Source organism: Choloepus didactylus, chromosome 7, assembly GCF_015220235.1.
Source record: "Choloepus didactylus isolate mChoDid1 chromosome 7, mChoDid1.pri, whole genome shotgun sequence".
NCBI classification, from domain to species: domain Eukaryota; kingdom Metazoa; phylum Chordata; class Mammalia; order Pilosa; family Megalonychidae; genus Choloepus; species Choloepus didactylus.
Genome location: NC_051313.1, coordinates 2,319,750 through 2,339,390, shown reverse-complemented (window position 1 = coordinate 2,339,390; position 19,641 = coordinate 2,319,750). Strand labels below are relative to the sequence as shown.

Genomic DNA, 19,641 nt, shown 5'->3' with positions numbered 1-19,641 from the left:
AAAACAGGCAGCTCCCAAAGAGTCGGACATGGGGAAAAGAGGCGCCTCTATGTAGCTCTGCTCCTCTTTGGGCAGGCATGACCCCACTTTTTAAAATCAAAGCCAGTGACGGCATTCTCTTTGTGCTGGACCAATGTGTTAAGGCATTTTCTCCCAAGACAAAAGACTGTCTACACTACTTGAGGACAGTCATTTAAATTATAAAAACATGTCTGTCACTTCACATGACAAGATGCTATGATGAAAGTCTACTGTCTCTAAGAATCTGTTTTAATAAGAATTCAAAATTTACTGCTAAATGAAAACAAAATGCCAAAGATGACAAAGAAAGGATTACTAACATGAAAATATAACAGAAAGGCAGTATGTGGTAGTAGAAAAACTCCCAACAGAAGTCAGAAAAGCTCTGGTTTCCTCCTACTTGCTAAGTATGTCACAAACCCTTGAATTTTAGTTTCGTCACCTCTAACTTGGGGATACTCTTTTCATTGCTTACTTGACATTTTTTGGGTAATTTTTAAAAAAAACACAAAAAGCAATATATGCTTATTGGACTAGTAAGCTAACAGAAGTATATAAGATAAAACATTTAAATCCCTTTTCATTTTTCTCTCTAAACACCATTAAGAATTTGGAATTTATCCGTTCTAGACCGTCTGCATTTTAGAAGTCACTGTAAAAGTGTACACTCCACAATTCTGAAAAAGTATTTCGTAGCATGCTTCTTTCATTTAACATTGTACCTAGCAATCGTTCTATGGCTCTATATATTTATATCATTCAAACAGTTGAATAATATTCCATGATATGCAAAATAATTTATTAAATATTTTATTAATATAATTTAGGTTGATTTCACTCATTTCTTACAATTAAAAGTAACATTCTGTGACTGTGCTTGGGCTTACAGCTCTGGGTATACGTGCAACTTTTTTGCTGGATAGACACCTCAAAGTGGAATTGTTGGTCAAAGGTCAAAATTTTTAGATATTTGGATTTTGGTAGTATTCCTATCAAACTGTCCTCTAAAAATGCTAGAATGGCTCTTTTGCACACTTGATAATATCTTAATTTTTTTGCCAATCTGATAGGCAAAATGAGCAATCAGATTTTCTTTTAGTCTGATTTCCCTGAGAGTAAGTCCAAATTTGCTGGCCATTTAGGATTCCTCATCTGCAAACTGTCTATTCACATTGTTTGCTGATTTGGAGAACCTCTTTATAAATGGTGGACATTAAATGTGCATGGTAAATGTTTCTACCTGTCTTAACGAGGCTCACATTTAATTGTGTTAAACGCAATCATGTAAGCAACTCACCGTGACTTCCCAGTGCTCAATGGATGACATCTGGATTTAAACATCATGTATTCTTTGACTCTATTTTACTAGATTTTTCTGCTTGACATTTAAATTGGTCTTTCAGAAGGGAAAGATGAGGGATTCTGGCGGAGCAGAACCACTTTCTCCTGTCAACTGTCCACCTTAGCCCTCCCACCTGCGACTTCCTATGGGATCAGGTCACACCTCAGAGAGTTGCTGGGAAGCCACAGACATGCTCAGCGGCTGTCCCCCAGCCCTTGCATACCCCTGTCCCCTCTTCCCTCCTGCTTGTTTGCAGGCAGGTGTTTGGTATGTTTCCATTTCACCAGAAACTGCAAGTAGCCTGGGGGCAGATGTTGGATCTCATCAAGAAAAACAAGCTACCCAGAGATGGAACAGTGTTATTGTACCTTGAACCCAAAACTGGGAACAAGCTTGCCAGTGCAGAAACTCTGTAGAAAGCCTGCTTGAGGGTAGAGCCCCCTCCCCTTGGGGTGTATAAAAACTTAACCCTCGGGCAGCACAGGTGTCCCTCATCTCTGTTGCAAAGCAGGGCTTGTGGAGCTGCATCTGCTGACCCCAACCTGAGCAGCTGGTGTCCCTGGGGGACTACTGGCCACAATGGGACCGCCTGTGCTGTGTACGGAATAAGGTGGTCGTTTGCTGAAACTCTGTTGTTCCCGAGCCTGTGCTCCCACTGTGCACTGAAGAGTGACTCATTCTGTAGCAGTGCACATCTGTCTTCCTCCATCCAGCATGTTCCTTGAGGAAACGGGCCAAACGGCACTGGCCTTCAGGTCTCCAGAATCGAGCCTGGTCTCTTGTAAACAGCAGGCACCCAACCAGTTTATTACATGGAAAAAAAGAACTTTTAAGAAACAATCAATCCCCACAGTGCTGAGTGAAACACTTAGGAATAAACAAAATATAAGAATAAAAGGGGATCAGAATATAATTTGATCTTCCAACTTCATTCATTCAGAATGGTCAATGGCAGGCTGATCAAACCCAGTGATCAGCCTCCATCTTTCCCATTCACTCTGACAAGAGCAGTCATGACAGGCTGGGAACCTGACTTGACCCAAGCAGAGCAGGCTCCAGGAGAGTTTTGTGTTGGGTATTGGGTAATGGAACCCTTGGGACCAGTGTTCACAGAAGCCAGCCATGGAAGATTGGTGCCTTCTCATTCCAGTTGAAAAACACGGATTTTCTGTCCATCAACAGCTACAGGCAAGGGTAATAAGCAAGGGTAATGAGGACAGTAAACTCTGTGCTTTTATTTCCAACCTTTAGAAACACGGATTCCTACAACATTAGTCCCTTAGTCGTGAGCTTTTTCTTCCTTGCTCATTTACTGTGCTTTATAAATTTCCAAATGACAAGCAGTTTCAAAAGAAGGCTGAAAAGACACTGACTGGTCTAAAAGAAGTGCCAAAGGAAGTGAACACAGAGACCCCTGGGGCGACCCTCCCCTGCTCTGTCCCTGTCACTCAAATCCCTTCAACATTCAAGTAAGTCCACATCTGATTATTCAAGTGGCTCATATATCCAACAGAATTTACTATGCACCTATCAGACAAGAACTGGATATAAAAAGATGAGAAGATACACCCTCTCACCCCCAAATACAGGCTAATGTGCATTACAGACTGGGGAGAAAAACAAAAATCCATTGTGCATCCTGCCGGTTTGGCCTGAATGCTCTCTTCACCATCTCAGGGAATATCTGCACCTTTTCCTTCACTGACAATCTCAGGGAGCACCTTCATCTTCTTCCTTCACCATCCCAGGGAGCATCTGCACCGTCTCCTTCCTTCCCAACACCTCAGGGAGCACCTGCACCGTCTCCTTCCTTCCCAACACCTCAGGGAGCACCTGCACCATCTCCTTCCTTCCCAACACCTCAGGGAGCACCTGCACCGTCTCCTTCCTTCACCACCTCAGGGAGCACCTGCACCGTCTCCTTCCTTCACCACCTCAGGGAGCACCTGCACCGTCTCCTTCCTTCACCACCTCAGGGAGCACCTGCACCGTCTCCTTCCTTCACCATCTTGGGGAGCACCTACACCGTCTCCTTCCTTCACCATCTTGGGGAGCACCTGCACTTTCTCTTGCTTGTTGATGCCTCCCTCTGCCTCCAATATGTAAATGAACGGCAGCTCCCATCTGCCAATGTCTAAAGGACTATCTGATGTGGTTATTACTATAGAAAATAAACATTTACTTTGTTCACAAAGATGGAAACAGGAAGCAGGGATGGATTATTCATAGCCAAGGCTCACAGGGATCCTGGAGAAGGCAAAGACAGGAAAGGAAATGTGGGCACCCCGGGAGGGGTTAACTGACTGGTGACCCAGTCCAGCATGGCTATTTTTCAGCTGTGCCAGAAAGACACAGATGCTTGTTAGGCTGGAATGACTCATGTTAGGAAGGAGAGTACACTGGAATAGAAATCACAGAAATCCCACACAACTGCTGACCATCCCGTCCAGTGGTGGCAGATCAAGCTGCATTTCGTGTGGGCCCCCCTGTCCTCTGAAGCTCATGTCCTTCTCTCCTCATCCCCAGCCTTCCCAGTTAGGCCCTTCAACTTTGCTGGACATGCCGCCAGCAGCGCTGACTTTGGGGTCAGTGCCTGATTTTCCCTCTGTGTCTGGAGAATCCATGACTAAGGCCAGCTTTGGAGAGAAGCCCTAATACCTGTTCTCTGCCTTCACTCAGCTCTCTCTGTGGTCACTCTCCCTAAGGCGCCAGCAAACCCGAGTGCCAGACTGGGTGTTCTAGTTTGCTAATGCTGCCAGAATGCAAAACACCAGAGACGGATTGGCTTTTATAAAAGGGGGTTTATTTGGTTACACAGTTACAGACTTAAGGCCGTAAAGTGTCCAAGGTAACACATCAGCAATCGGGTACCTTCACTGGAGGATGGCCAATGGTGTCCGGAAAACCTCTGTTAGCTGGGAAGGCACATGGCTGGTGTCTGCTCCAAAGTTCTGGTTTCAAAATGGCTTTCTCCCAGAACATTCCTCTCTAGGCTGCAGTTCCTCAAAAATGTCACTCTTAGTTGCTCTTGGGGTGCTTGTTCTCTCTTAGCGTCTCTGGAGCAAGAGTCTGCCTTCAACGGCCATCTTCAAACAGTCTCTCATCTGCAGCTCCTCTCTCAGCTTCTGTGCATTCTTCAGTGTCCCTCTTGGCTGTAGCTCCTCTTCAAAATGTCACTCTCAGCTGCACTGAGTTCCTTCTGTTTGTCAGCTCATTTATATGGCTCCAGTGATTTAACTCAGACCTATCCTGAATGGGTGGGGTAACACCTCCATGGAAATTATCCAATCAGAGTCATCACCCACAGCTGGGTGGGGCGCATCTCCACAGAAACACTCAAAGAATCACAATCTAATCAACACTGATACGTCTGCCCACACAAGATTACATCAAAGATAATGGCGTTTGGGGGGACATAATACATCAAACTGGAACACTGACAGAAACACAACCTCGGTCCCCATTCGAAAGAGAAGGCAGCACCAAGGACATGGCAACAATTACCAGTGAATTAAAGGAAAAAACACCCTTCCTTAAGAGTAACACAAGAATCATATCAGACGCTCTTTAAGAAGATCTTTGCTCTCTTACTTGTGATTTAATTAACAAAACCAAAACAAAACAGGTTCACATAGCTACAAAGATGTTCAGTCCTTCATTTTCTGGAAATAAAGTACAAAGTTAAAAGCCCCAGACTTTGGATAGGAACTGAAGGCCCTGAAGAATTAGCAGAGAACTCAGCACCAAAGGCCCACAGGGACTGACCGTTCCTCAAGAAGTTTGGCCTCAAGGTCACCCAGCACAAGCAAAGATCAGAGTGTCATGTAGCTGCTGATCTACTGTTAGGTCATGGACTAATTTTGTCACAAAGTTAAACTGGATTGGAATAAGGTAGCTCTACAGTTTTAGGCTCCTGTAGAAATTTCTGAAAATCTAAACTTTGAGTTCAAAGTCATTAAATGGGTTAAAAGGGCAGAAAACTCAGCTTTGTTTCTGTGCCATCTACCCAGTTGACTGAAAGAATCCTAATAAAGCGATCGAGTAGTGCCTGATTTAGCCTGTATCCCCTCATCTCCCCCAGAACGGATGTGCATGCTTCCCCTGTGCAATCCTGGAGCGAGGGGCTGCTTTTCCTTCCTGGGGTCATATGAAGGAAAGGGGAGGGACCCTGTGTTTGCCGCAGATGGAGGACTGCAGCTGGCTCCACTCTACGCCCGATCTGCCGAGACCCTCACCTGGAGGGAGAGGAAGAACAGGGATGAGGTCTCTCTAATGCAGCAGCAAAGGGCTCCTCGAACTTGCTACATAAATCAAAGGAAAATACATGCTCTATGCCTGGAAAGTTACTGCGGCACTGTGTTTTCCTTTCGTGACTTATACTATAAAGGTGAATCTTGGGGGACAATCTGCAGCAGAGCTTGGCGATCTGCAGCCGACCAAGAGACAGCTGCCCACTGTGTTCCTTCACCAGCGCCCTCTGCCGCCTCTGACCTCTCTGCTCACCTCGCCTGCCCTGACCCCCTTCCCACGCTCCACCTGTCAGACGGGACCACTCACTTCTCAAACAGGAAGATAACAGTGTCACCTTTCCTGTATCACTTGGATTGATTTTTGCCATCTGTTAAACATACTACAAGAATCAAAGGTCTCGAGTCTAGAGACATTTTGAGGACTTCATCCAACCAAGGAACATCACTTTAAAGAAGACAAATTTATATACCTTAGCTTTTCTTTTTTTCTCTCCAGTAGAGAATGATGTTCTCTGATCAGAAACATGACCAACTGGGATTGCACATGGTGGCAGGTAACAAAATTTTCTTTCCTTAGGTTTCCCTAATAGTTGTAACTTGCAAATGTCAAGAATGATGTTTCTGACTGGTGTTTAGTATAGAGAAGGTCATTTCCTGTCTTGCATTTTTTGTCATTCCTGACTTTGATCCTGTGCTTTCCTCTTTGGAACAAACCCTCCAGTGTGCCCATGGGCTCCAGCGGCTTCAGCAGAGTGACGTCAGTTAACGCTGTTTTATTTCTGTCTGCACCTGTTCTCCGCGCTGAACATCCCTGTCGGCAGCGACAACACAATTCAGAGTGGACTGGTCTCATGAGGTTGGAATCCTTTCCAAGCACATGCCTGGGCAAGGGCTGGGTTCTTCGAGCTTCACATGTTGCCACTTGACCACAGTTCAGTGGGAACTCCAGCTACACCATACCCTGGAAATATTATCCTGTCCTTGTTAACATTTTGCATAATTATTTCCAAGGAATAAGTTAGCAATTGCAAAAATGTTAAAAATTTTATTTGGATCCAAAGGCTCTTAGGGGTATTATAAGCAGACACCATCCATTCGTCCGCCCATCCATCCATCCATCTGTCCATCCATCCAAATCCTTACTGATTATTTCAAGCCAGGCTCTGCCCTAGATGCTGGGGACACAGCAGTGAATAAAACAGTCTCTTCCTCATGAACAGTGTCCTCCCCACGTTTTAATGGAGTTGAGAGTTCACACAGTACAAGTTTTTCACAGGGCAATGTCATAAGGATAATTTATACTTTATGTTCTTAAGTCTCTACTGCATGTTCAGTTTATTGCAAAATGTGGCAACCTTCAACATGAGGCTCACTAATACTTACAGAATTACAAGTGCTGCCTTGGCCAGTGAGCAGAAATTGTTTTGTAATTATAATAATTATTTATTCATGACACTTCCCAATAAAACCACATAATTACATTCTAAATTTACCAGTTAATATTCATGTACAAGTATCACATAAAAATTCAGATTAGTATATTTAAATATAATCATCTGTGGATTATATGTACCAAATTACTGTATACCTTTTTTAAACTTAGTTAATTTTATAATAGTTTTTTTCCAATTAAATGTTTATTTTAATTATACTTAAATAGTATGAGACAGACCTTAGAAGTCACCTTTGAGTTAATTTAACAAAAACTAAAAACAAAAAAAACCAAAAAGCCACCAACCCAGAATTCTCCATATGGAATACCACACCCTACTGCTGGGATTCTCTGGGAGTTTGAATGCACAAATACAGTATTTTCTTCTCTCTACAAGAAAGCTGATTAAAACATTTCTATTATCACTAGATTTGCTTGTTAAAATGCCAATTCCAGGCCCATATCCTGGATCTACTGAATCATAATTTATGGGGCTGGGCCCTGAAACACATTTTTATTTTAAAAAGCAGCCCAAGTGAATGTCTAAACGCTCTGAAGTTGTGAGGATGAAGCAGGAGTGTGTGAGTGGGAGGCCACAGCCACATGCTCTGTTCTCTCCCACACAGAAACTTTGTGACGCAAGGACCTGAGCACTATAGGATCAGGGCTTCCACTGGTAAGCTGCCTGGACTGGAACCTGGCCACCCTGAGGACATGGGGACAGGCCACGTGGGCATCTGCTCTGCCAGGAGGCCGCCTTCCCACCCATGTGCCGGGTGCTGTCAGAACTTGCAAGGGGAATTTTGTTTACTTTGTGAGCTGCCCAGTCGGTTCTCAGGGTCATTCAGGAATACTGTCACAGCGCTGTCAGGGTGCACAGCCCTAAGGCTTTATTTGTGCAACATCCAGGCACCCACCAAAGGGGACATCTGTGATCCTAAGGCTCATTTTATTTCTAGGGCCAATCAAGAGGATTTCTTACATTATAAAATCTCTTGTATCTAATAAAGACCACTAGAAAACCATGTCTAATTCCATTTAACACTATTTTGATAGCATCTGAATATCTTTTTCTACAGATCGGTTATATGATTAAGCACCACATGTGTTATCGTGTGGCATCATCACACCGTATTGTTCAATATGTCCAAGAGTCTTGACATGAACACTGAGAGTGATGTGAACATTCCAGATAACAGACACACTTCACTGAACACAAAAGTTACCTCTCATGCTTGTTTATCAAAGAGCAGGGACTTGTTAGTAAACAATATTATACTAAAAAAAAAAAAACCTGGGCTTCGGAATAGTTGAACTACTTCCTGAATTACTCACACAGAGCCATCTTTCTTTTATACATGATCACTTCTCAACTCCAGGATAGGAGACATGAACATTCAGTGGGGAGTTTCAGACAGTCAGAGAGGGAGGAGCGAGTTGGAGAGCAGAGAGCAGATGCTTCTGCAAGGAAGTGTCAGACAGGGACACAGATACAACACTCAGGAGGGAGGCAGGAGGCAGAAGGCAGCTAGGAGTGGGGAGGGGGACAATGTCCACGCTGGCACATAGTAAAAGGCATTGTGCACTGATACCTAATGGTCCAGAACTCAGTCTTGGATGTCGAGGAAGGCTCCTGCAAGTGGACAGAGCTAGGCCTGGGGCTCACGGCTTGGTTCTAGCACAGCGGGCAGAGCTGGCCCTGGGAGCTCCTCCTCTTACTCACCCCAGACCCATTTTTCCCCTTCCACCCTGGACCCTTTGGGGATGAGCCGTGGAATGATGGACTCGCTCTGTCACGTTTGGTTCCTCCTGGGAAGGGCTGCTCCCCACTGCCCTCTAATGGAGCCTGGGAGTCCAGGATCCCGCCTTCTCCTGGATGGCACTGCTGCCCACACTCCCTGCCTGTGGGCGCCGAAGCCCTCGCTGGTCCCCACGCAGGGCCCAGGTTGCCAGGTCTCAAGGCTGTAGAAGTTTCCGTTCTCCTGAGCCTCATGGAGCCTGGCTATCCCCTCCCTGTACCCTTTGCTGGCATTTACCGGACACAACACTTCATCAGTAAGGACACTGGTGCCTGACTCACAGCCTGCACCCCCACCCCAACTCCAGACATCATGCGCTGTCCCCTCGAGGCCTGTTTCCCCTTCTGGCACCTTCTCTGGTCACCTGCAGTGACCCAGGCCCAGACCACAGCTTCCTGTCCAAGTCGTCCACCTACAGCAGCCCTGGGGTTTCCATGGGCCTCTACCGTCCATCCGTACCTCAGCCTTTTCCCCGTCCTTCCAAGAAGCTTACATTACAGATTATCCTTTCTCTCTCCAGAGTGTTCAAACTACCCCTCTTTACTGGAGATTCAACATGCTCAAGAATCTCTCATCTTAAACAAAATACAAGTAAAAAGATGCAGAGTCTTCCTGACTCCCAGCTCCTCCTGGCTGTGCCTCCCGAGCTTCTGCCTCACTGCTAAATTGAGGATGCAGTTGTGCATTTTCTTGCTCTGCTTATTTACTTCCCATTCGCTCCTCACCCTCTTTGGATGGGCCTTCTGCCTCTACACTCCCACCGGGATGGAATGGGACGCGCACCACTGGCCAGACCGGTCCTCGTTGCAGCTGACTCCATGGACACTGCCTGGCCCCAAGAGGCCTCCTGTGGCTTCCTGGACGCCTGGGTCCAGGTCTCCTTTCCCAGGCTGTCTCTTGTCATTACACCTTAGAAAGCTCTGGGGTCTGCAGGACTTGCTCTGAAGCTAGCTTCTCTTCTCTACTTTTCCCCAGGTATTCCCGCTTCCTCCTCAGATTTCAACAGTTCTCCCTGTGGTGACCCGGAGTCCCCGTCTCCAGCTCTGCACAGTGTGCCTGCTGGATGCTTGTCTGCCCCAAGCACCTCATATTCAACACGTGGAAATGCCCTCCTCTTCTAAAACTCCCGATTGCAGGAACGGTAGGTTTTTCACATCGGAAACCAGAGGGTCATCTACGAATTCTGCTTCTTCCCTCAGCCCTCCAGTCTCCTATCTAACTCATCAGCTGAGTGGAACCAGCTCTGAGCTCACCATCCAGCTCCCTCTCCACCACCACCAACCTCACCAAAGCCAATGGCACTGCCGCAGGCACCTGCCAACTGCTCTCTCCAAATTCTGTTTTCCACACTGCAGCATTTCTTAAAACCCAAATCCAATCACGACACTTCCCTGCTTACAGCAAGTAATGGCTTTTGCTTATCTGAAAACAAAATTCTCAAGCCCTCCTATGTACCCAGCTTCCCTCTATGCTCTGTCGCGGCCGCTCCGGGCCAGGCAGCTCCTTCCTGCCTTGGGCCTGCATCCGATGGGTTTTTATCTGCCTGGGACCCTCCTCCCCACAGGGGCACGGCCATCCTCCCCAGGATGGGCTAACTGCTCCTCCTTTCAAGACCTGCTTCACTGCAGTCCCTCGTCCCGCGGACATACCTTTTGTTTGCTTATCGTAGCCCTCACACGTGACGGTCCTCCCTGGCCATGCTGTCCAGCCCCGTGGGCAGCAGCCACAGCATGTTTAAGCCCAGAGAAGCATCCATGAGGCCCAGCACACGGCCTGGCACACAGCACGAGTCCGACAAACGCATAGAGTGAATGAAGGGGTGGCTGGGTGGTGCAGGGCAATTCATTCCAACTTTGGGATTCTGCTCATTGCAACACACTAGAAAACACCATGACTGGTATTCTCAGGTTTTACTCAGTAACAGTGGGAAAAAACAGCAAATCTTCTTAACAACTGCCTAACTCCTGGCAGTAACTTTCAGACTGTACATCTTTAAACTACAGGGGAAGAAAGTACTGAGTGTGTTAACAGAGAGATGTGCTCTTTCCTGAGCCCCTCCCCGAGGCCTTCCTCTGCTGTTGATCTGCATTGATTTGTCCTTTGCCCAAGTCTGGTTAGGGAAAAAAAGGACCTTTAAGGAAAACAAAAAACAAAAATGTCTAGCCAAGGTTTTTCATTAAATAAACGCTCTTTAGGCAGAAATCCCAATTATGATCTGTTTGGAATTCAGATTATAGAGCTTTTCCTAAAATCCCGAATGAAGCACGGGAAAGCCCGGCTGCGTGGAGGTGAGCGGCTCCTTGCCACCCCACAGCGGCCGCACTGGCATCCAGGCCCATCCGTCTTTATGCCTGTTCACATTTTCACTATCCAAGATCCGACCAGAATGAGGAAAAGTTTAAAAACACTGATCTCCAGCTTAACCAGAGCCTCATCTCTTTGCAGGGCACAGAAACACTGCAGAAGGGACAGGAACAGGGACTCGGCCCCCTGGAAGCTCCCCGCCACGGCGGCAGCGGACCTGCTGGAAAGCGCTTGAGGCTGCCCGCCCACCACACGGCTCCCACGCCACCTGCTCCCGGGCCCCGTGCCCACGCCTGCCAGCCGCCGCTTCCCTCCAGCCTGCTGTGGCTGCCCCTGCACCCGGCCCACACCCCACGCACCGTGTCCCCGTGCCTTGCCCTGCACCCTGTCCGGTGCCGCGTCCCCCAGCTCCGCGCCCATCCCCGGACCCCTCGGCCCGCGGCCTGCCCTCCCACACCCCTTGTTCCCGCAAAGCGCCCCTGGGCCGTGTCCCTGCGCCTCCCCGCCCCCGCTACCTTCACAGGCAGGTCCGTGGCACAGCTCGCCACCTCGGAGGTAAACACGTAGGAGATGTCCTTGTGGGGCGTGGTCTGGCGGCAGATGGCGCACCTGATGGCGCTGCGGTGGGAGCCGACGCTGTACTGCTCGATCATGATGGAGACGCACTCGTTGCAGAAGCAGTGCCCGCAGGTCAGCACCGCCCACTGCACAGGAACACACGGAGGGGCCTCAGCCGGACGCTCCCAGGCCAACTGCAAAGCCACCGAGGCAAGGGAGCCACCACCCCCTCACCCTCCCACACATTCGCACTCTTTCAATCCTAAGGCCAGGCTGTGCCTCTGACTCATTTCCCGGGGTCCAAGCCAAGTAGGCACCCCCAAACTCAGCTCTGCTCACCCAAGACGGAGCATCCCCAGGCAGTGGCCACCACCTTGGAGTTCACCTTCAACACTCAGGAAAGTGCAAATTACTCCTTCAGCAAATACAGAAGAGGGGCTGAGAAGAACCCCTGCTAAGAGTACTCAGCATGCTCTTTTCAATTTACTAAATGGACCTACATCTTTACAGGTTAAAGCACTTTTACAGAAAAGGAGATGGGCTAGGAGCTCATGGGGTTTATTTTTAAAGAGGAAGGTTACATTAAAAAATGAAAAGACCTTGCCTGAAAAACCCCTTGTCCTACTTCAAGAAAAGTAAAATAATCGTCTTGTGACTCTCTGGAGCATCCCACAGAGACCAAGGCGGGTGCAGGAGAACGTTAGATACAGTATGGGTGCCAGGTCTAAAAGCTATGTCATCATACACACACTTTTTACCTTTTTTAAAAAAAACAGAGAAAAACAACACACTGGCTGTTGCTGAGTGGCTCCAAAACCCCAGCTGTGTTTGCAGGATGGGGGCACGGGCAGTGAGGCTGGTAAGCCTGGCTGTGAACTGGCATTGGGCCAGGGGCTATTCGGGTTTTCTGGGTGATGCAGTTCACACTGTCCCCCAGCTGCACTTTGGCTCCTGAGGACCTGTGCAGCGCCTTCAGCGGCGGAGGCTGCAGTGAGAGGCGGAGGCTGCAGTGAGAGGCGGAAGCTGTTTCCTGGTGTTTGTGGGTGACATGAAGCAGCACCACCCAGCAGCCTGTGCTCCCCCGGCCTATGGAGGTGAAGGACACGTCTACTGTGGCTCAGGGGAGCGTGGAATGCACATGCTGAGCAGGAGGATGGGCCCGCCACACCTGCACCTGCCCCGAGGAAAGCAGGGCATCGACAGTGCTGGCAGGTTAAAGGAAGCAGCCCAGGAGAAGGCGGGACCAACGGCAAGGCCTCCAAGGGCACCAAGCCGGCTCGTAAGAGGCACCTGGCAGGTCCTGAAATGGGGGGGGGGGCACTGAGGGGAAGGGCCAGCCTTCTTGCAGATGGTGGGCACGAAACTGTTAGAAACGTGCAGCGTTATTCCTCTTACTGCGATCGATCAGCTTTCCTAGGTGCTGGAAACCAGGCTTATGAACTTAAGATGGTAAACGCTCAGGACAAAAACTGACTAAAATTTCGGAGACAACCCATCTGTGTGGACCTCATCACACCCAGAAGCAAACGAGACGCTGCTGTGTCAAGGGCCTTCCCACCTTCACCCTATCACACCTGTCAGAAGTCTCCAGAACCTGCACCTGGTTGCCGTCTTTTGCTCGGCTTTCAGTGCAGTGTCTGCCCTTGTACGCCATCACCAAACAGAGTGTCCCTGAAAGCTGACCTTCTCCAGAAATCATGGAAACTGAAAGGACTTTCTTCCTGATCATCATTAGAAACGATATGGAACTCATACATTCAGGTTTCCCTATTAGGTCCACAGGAAAACAACAGCTCGGGGTAACTTCAACTAGTTTAATATGCTGATCTTTCAAATTTTGAAAAGCAGTGAGCATTCTGATGTGTGTGTATTGATTTATCATACAAAGCAAGAATTTATAGTTCCATAAATTACAGTTGGTAAGATAAAAATACGAATCTCCTCAAGGAGAATGAACAGTGCAGGATGTGCTACACACATTTGTACTCCGATAGTCACAAAAAAACATGCTCATACTTAAAGGACATAACAGCCTTCTAAAAACCATGTCTCCATTCCTCCAGGGGAGATGGTGTTTGTACTGAACTGATAAAAGCTGGTATCATGAGATAGTAACAGTGCCAAGTGACAGCGATGCTACTCCACCTTTGTAAGCCCTTGTCAAGCTAATCAACGCTTGCTATGCTATTTTCCTGTGCAATTACCAAATAACCACGCTAAACAGACAAAGTCTAGTTAGCTGACAAAATCCAGTGACTTGGAACAATGTTCAAAATGATGCACCTTTAATGAAATAGATGGAGTCATTCTAGAAATATTCTTTCAGCTGTCATTTAGGAACACACTGCACAATGATGTCACCTGAACTGGTTGCCTAAACCTGGCCCCACTTTCAGGATGGAGGTAATTCTTACATTTCACACGAAGTTGCCATGAAGAGGGGTGGGGGGGGGAAGGACGGAGGGAGAGAGAGGAGGGTTGTATGTAGAGGTCCTTGAAAACAGTGAAGGGCTTTATAAATACATGTGATGTGTATTATAATTTCACCTGCTTTCCCAGCTGCCGAGCACAGATTGGACAAGGTTCTGGATTAATACCTCCTGACGTTTTGTCTTGAGACTGTCCAAAACAGAAAGAATTAAAAAAAATATTAGTTATACCTTTACAGTTAAAACCTGATATACATATTACAACCGATTTATAGAAGTAAATGCTGCCAATTGCAATTTAAACAACCGAATAATTTGGATGACTTAATTACTTATATATTACCTAATACTAATTTGGGGAGTTACAAAATAACATTTATTCAAAGAGTGAACAAGAAAAAAGGAAAAATTTTATTTAGTATGGTCAAGTTATATTACTGTGTTTCTGATTATACAAGCACACCTCAGGCATATTGTGGATTCAGTTCCAGACTACCTCAATAAAGTGAACATCACAATAAGGCCAGTCAAGGTTTTTGCCAGTACATATAAAAGTTATGTTTACACAATACGGTGGTCATTTAAATATGCAATAGCATTAAGCCTAAAAAACAAACAAAAAAACAAACATACCTTAATTTAAAAATACTTTATTGCTAAAAAATGCGAACCATCATCTGAGCCTGCAGTGTTCGTAATCTTTTGTTGGAGGAGGGTCTTGCCTCGATGTCTCTGGCTGCTGACTGATCAGGTGGTGGTTGCTGAAGGCTGGGGTAGCTGTGGCAGTTTCTTAAAGCAGGACAATGAAGTTTGCCAAAACCAACTGACCCTTCCTTTCATGAAAGATTTCTCTGTTGCATGCAATGTTGTTTGATAGCATATTATCCACAGAACTTCTTCCAAAATCGGAGTCAATCCTCTTAAATCCTGCCTCTGCTTTTTCAACCTATTTAATGTAATATTCTAAATCTTCACCATCTCAAGAAACTGTTCACTTTGCTCATCCATAAGAAGCAACTCCTCATCTGTTCAAGTCTTATCGTGAGATGGCAGCAATTCAGTCCCATCTTCAGGCTCCACCTCTAATCCTAGTTCTCTTGCTATTTCCGCCACATCTGCAGTTCCTTCCTCCACTGAAGTCTTGAACTCCTCAAAGTCATCCATGAGGGTTGGAATCAACTTCTTCCAAACTCCTGTTAATGTTATTTTGACCTCATCCCGTGAATCATAAATATTCTCAATGGCATCTAGAATGGTAAAATCTTTCCAGAGGGTTTTCAATTGACTTTGCCCAGATCCATCAGAGGAATCACTATGTATGGCAGCTATAGCCTTATGAAATGTATTTCTTAAATATAGGACTTGAAAGTCAAAATCACTCCTCAATCCACAGGTTTGTTAGCAGGCATGAAAACAACATTAACCTCATTGTACATCTCCATCAGAGATGTACAATGGTGACCAAGTGCACTGTCAATGAGCAGAAATATTCTGATTTTTCTGAGCAAGAGGTCTCAACAGTGGGCTTAAAATCTTTAGTAAACCATGTTGAAGCGTGTGCTGCCATCCAGGCTTTTTTGTTCCATCTATAAAACACAGGCAGAGTAGTTCTGGTCTGGGAAAACCTGATTTGGATAACCAAGGAAACCATGCCTAGACAACAGAAAATTACAACCTACACTAAGAAAAACAAAGTTATGGCCCAGTCAAAGGAACAAATGTACACTTCAACTGAGACACAGGAATTTAAACAACTAATGCTAAATCAATTCAAAAAGTTTAGAGAAGATATTGCAAAGGAGATAGAGGCTGTAAAGAAAACACTGGGCATATATAAGGCAGAAATCAGAAGTTCAAAAAAACAACTAGTAGAATCTATGGAAATGAAAGGAACAACACAAGAGATGAAAGACACAATGGAAACATACAACAGCAGATCTCAAGAGGCAGAAGAAAACACTCAGGAACTGGAGAATGAAACACCTGAAAGCCTACATGCAAAGGAGCAGATGGAGAAAAGAATGAAAAAATATGAGCAATGTCTCCAGGAACTCAAGGATGAAACAAAGTACAATAATGTAAGTATCATTAGAGTCCCAGAAGGAGAAGAGAAGGGAAAAGGGGCAGAAGCAATAATAGAGGAAATAATTAATGAAAATTTCCCATCTCTTATGAAAGACATAAAATTACAGATCCAAGAAGCGCAGCGTACTCCAAACAGAAGAGATCTGAATAGGTCTACGCCAAGACACTTAATAATCAGATTATCAAATGTCAAAGACAAAGAGAATCCTGAAAGCAGCAAGAGAATAGCAATCCATTACATACAAAGAAAGCTTAGTAAGACTATGTGCGGATTTCTCAGCAGAAACCATGAAGGCAAGAAGGAAGTGGTGTGATATATTTAAGATACTGAAAAAGACTGTCAACCACGAATCCTATATACAGCAAAGCTGTCCTTCAAATATGAGGGACAGCTCAAAATATTTTCTGACAAACAGACAATGAGAGACTTTGTGAACAAGACACCCGCCCTACAGGAAATACTAAAGGGAGCACTACAGAGTGATAGAAGACAGGAGTGTGTGGTTTGGAACAAAATTTTGGGAGATGGCAGCACATCAATGTATAAGTACATTGAACAAAGATAACTATGAATACGGTTGAGAGAGGAAGGTGGGGAGCATGTGAGACACCAGAAGAAAGGAGGAAAGACAAAGACTGGGACTGTGTAACTTGGTGAAATGTATTCAACAATTGTGATAAAATGTACAAATATGTTCTTTTATGAGGGAGAACAAGCAAATGTCAACCTTGCAAGGTATTAAAAATGGGGAGGCATTGGGGGAGGGATGCAATCAACATAAACCAGAGACTGTAACTAACAGAATCATTGTATTATGCTTCCTTTAATGTAAGAAAGGTGATATGCCAAGGTAAATGCAGATAAGAGGGGGGATAGGGGAGGCATGTTAGACACTTGACATTGCTGGTGTTGTCTGATTCTTTACTGTACTTTGATTTAAGGTTATTTTTCCTTTTGCTGCTTCCTAGCTGTCATTTTTTTTCCCCTCTTTCTTTTGCCTCTCTACCTTCTTTGACTCTCCCTCCTGCCTTGTGGAAGAAATGCAGATGCCCTTATATAGATAGTGGTGAAGGCGGTGAACACATAAATATATGATCATACAGAGAACCATCGATTATTTACTTAGGATGGAATGTATGGTGAGTGAACAAAACCATATTAAAAAAAAATGTGTTGATGACAAAACCTCGAGGGCAATATACTGAGTGAAATAAGCCAGACATATAAGGACAATTATTGCAGGGTCTCACTGATAGGAACTAATTATAATATGTAAACTCATAGACATGAAATATAAGGTACCAAGATATAGGGTGAGGCTTAAGAATGGGGAGTGGTTGCTTAGTATGAGCAGAATGTTCAATTAGGATGAACTTAAATGTTTGGAAATGAACAGAGGTGTCGGTAGCAAGATGTGAGAATAACTAACAGTGCTGAATGGTGTGTGAATGAGGTGGAAAGGGGAAGCTCAGTCATATATGTCACCAGAAGGAAAGCTGGAGCTCAAAAGATGGGAATGTATAAAACTGAATCCTATGGTGGGCAATGTCCATGATCAACTGTACAAATACTAGAAATCTCTTCCATGAACCAGAACAAATGTATGACAATACAATTAGAATACAATACAATAGAGGGGCATATAGGGAAGGAATATATACCTATTGCAAACTATATACTACAGTTAGTAGTATTTCAACATTTTTTCATAAACAGTAACAAATGTACTACATCAACACTATGAGTCAACAATTGTGGGGGGTTGGTTAGGGATAGGGGAGTATTCAAGTTTCCTTTTCTTTTTTTCTTTTTTTTATCTTTCACTTTATTTCTTATGTGGAGTAATGAAAAGTTTCTAAAAACTGAACAAAAATTAAGTGTGGTGATGGATGCACAGCTGTATGAGGGTACCCAGGGGCAAGTGATTGTACACTTTGGATCTCTGGATTATTGTATGGTATCTGAACAATCCCAATAAAAATGAAAAAAAAAAAATAATCACAATGTGGGCAAAATAATTACCAGCCTATCTTGCCTAAAGAAAAAAAAAACAAAAACAAAAAAACACAGGCAGAGTAGATTTAGCTAATTCTTAAGGACCAGAGGACTTCTGGAATGCTAAATGAGCACTGGCTTCAACTTAAAGTCACCAGCTGCATTAGCCTCTAACAAGGGACTCAGACTGTTCTTTGAAGCTTTGAAACCAGGTACTGATGTCTCTTCTCTAGGCATGAAGTTCCAGATGGCATCTTCTTCCAATAGAAGGCTGCTTCACATACAGTGAAAATCTGTTGTTGAGTGTAGCCACTATCATCAATCATCTTAGCTAAATCTGGATAATTTGCTGCAGCTTCTACACCAGCACTTGCACTTTTATGTCATGGAGATGACTTCTTTCCTTAAACCTCAAGAACCAACAACCCCTGCAAGATTCAAACTTCCCTACTGCAGCTTCCTCACCTCTCTCAGCCTTCGTAAAACTGAAGCGAGTTAGCATCTTGCTCTGGATTAGGTTTTGGCTTAAGGGAATGCTGTGATTGGTTTGATCTTCTATCCATACCACTAAAACCTTCATAGCAGCAATAAAACTGTTTCATTTTCTTATTTGTGTGTTCACTGAGGTAGCACTTTTAACATCCTTCAAAAACTCCTCCTTTGCATTCACAACTTTGCTAACTGGCCCAAGAGGCCTAGCTTTCGGCTGGTATCGGCTTTCGGCATGCCTCCTTCACTAAGCTTAATCATTTCTAGCTTTTGATTTAAAGCAAAAAATGTGCGACTTTTCCTTTCACTTGAACACCCAGAGGCCACTGTAGGGTTATCAACTGGCCTAATTTTGATTTGTCATGTCTCAGGGAACAGGGAGGCCCCAGGAGTGGGAGAGAGACGGGGAACAGCTGGTCGGCGGGGCAGTGAGAACACACGTTTACTGACTACGTTTACCGTCTTACACGGTGCAGCTCACGGCACCCCAAAACAATTACAATAGTAACATCGACAATCCCTATTAACATGCTACCGTAACAGAGATAATAATAATGAAAAAGTGTGAAATATGGTGAGAACTGCCAAACTGTGACACAACATGATGTGAGCACAGGCTGTTGAAAAATGATGCCAAAAGACTTGTTTGAAGCAGTGTTGCCACAAACCTTCAATCTGTAAAAAATGCAGTATTGTGAAGCACAATAAAGTGGAGTACAATAAAGTGAAGAGCAAGAAAATGAGGTATGCCTGTAGTAGGAAGCAAAATTAAAAGCAAAATATGACATAGCTAATTCTCTAAATTTTATTTTCAAGCTAGATTTTGCTACAAAGAAGCACAGATTACTTTCAAAAATATAATTTGGAACTTTGAAATAAAGACTCCTTACAACTGTGGAGGAAACCGGAACTAAAGATCCTGCATGCCCACTTGGT

At 45.1% G+C, this 19,641-nt stretch overlaps 1 protein-coding gene across 4 annotated transcripts in view; it reads right to left on the bottom strand.

Moving 5' to 3' along the window:
• Window positions 1-19,641, bottom strand: part of SHPRH (SNF2 histone linker PHD RING helicase) — a 104,496-nt gene that overhangs the window by 8,636 nt on the left and 76,219 nt on the right. For all 4 annotated transcript variants that reach the window (XM_037842263.1, XM_037842262.1, XM_037842264.1 and 1 more), the window contains 2 exons: window positions 14,254-14,325; window positions 11,664-11,852 (listed from right to left, as the gene is read on the bottom strand). In XM_037842263.1, the coding sequence (XP_037698191.1) occupies window positions 11,664-11,852; window positions 14,254-14,325 (261 nt within the window). The remainder of the gene's footprint in view (window positions 1-11,663; window positions 11,853-14,253; window positions 14,326-19,641) is intronic.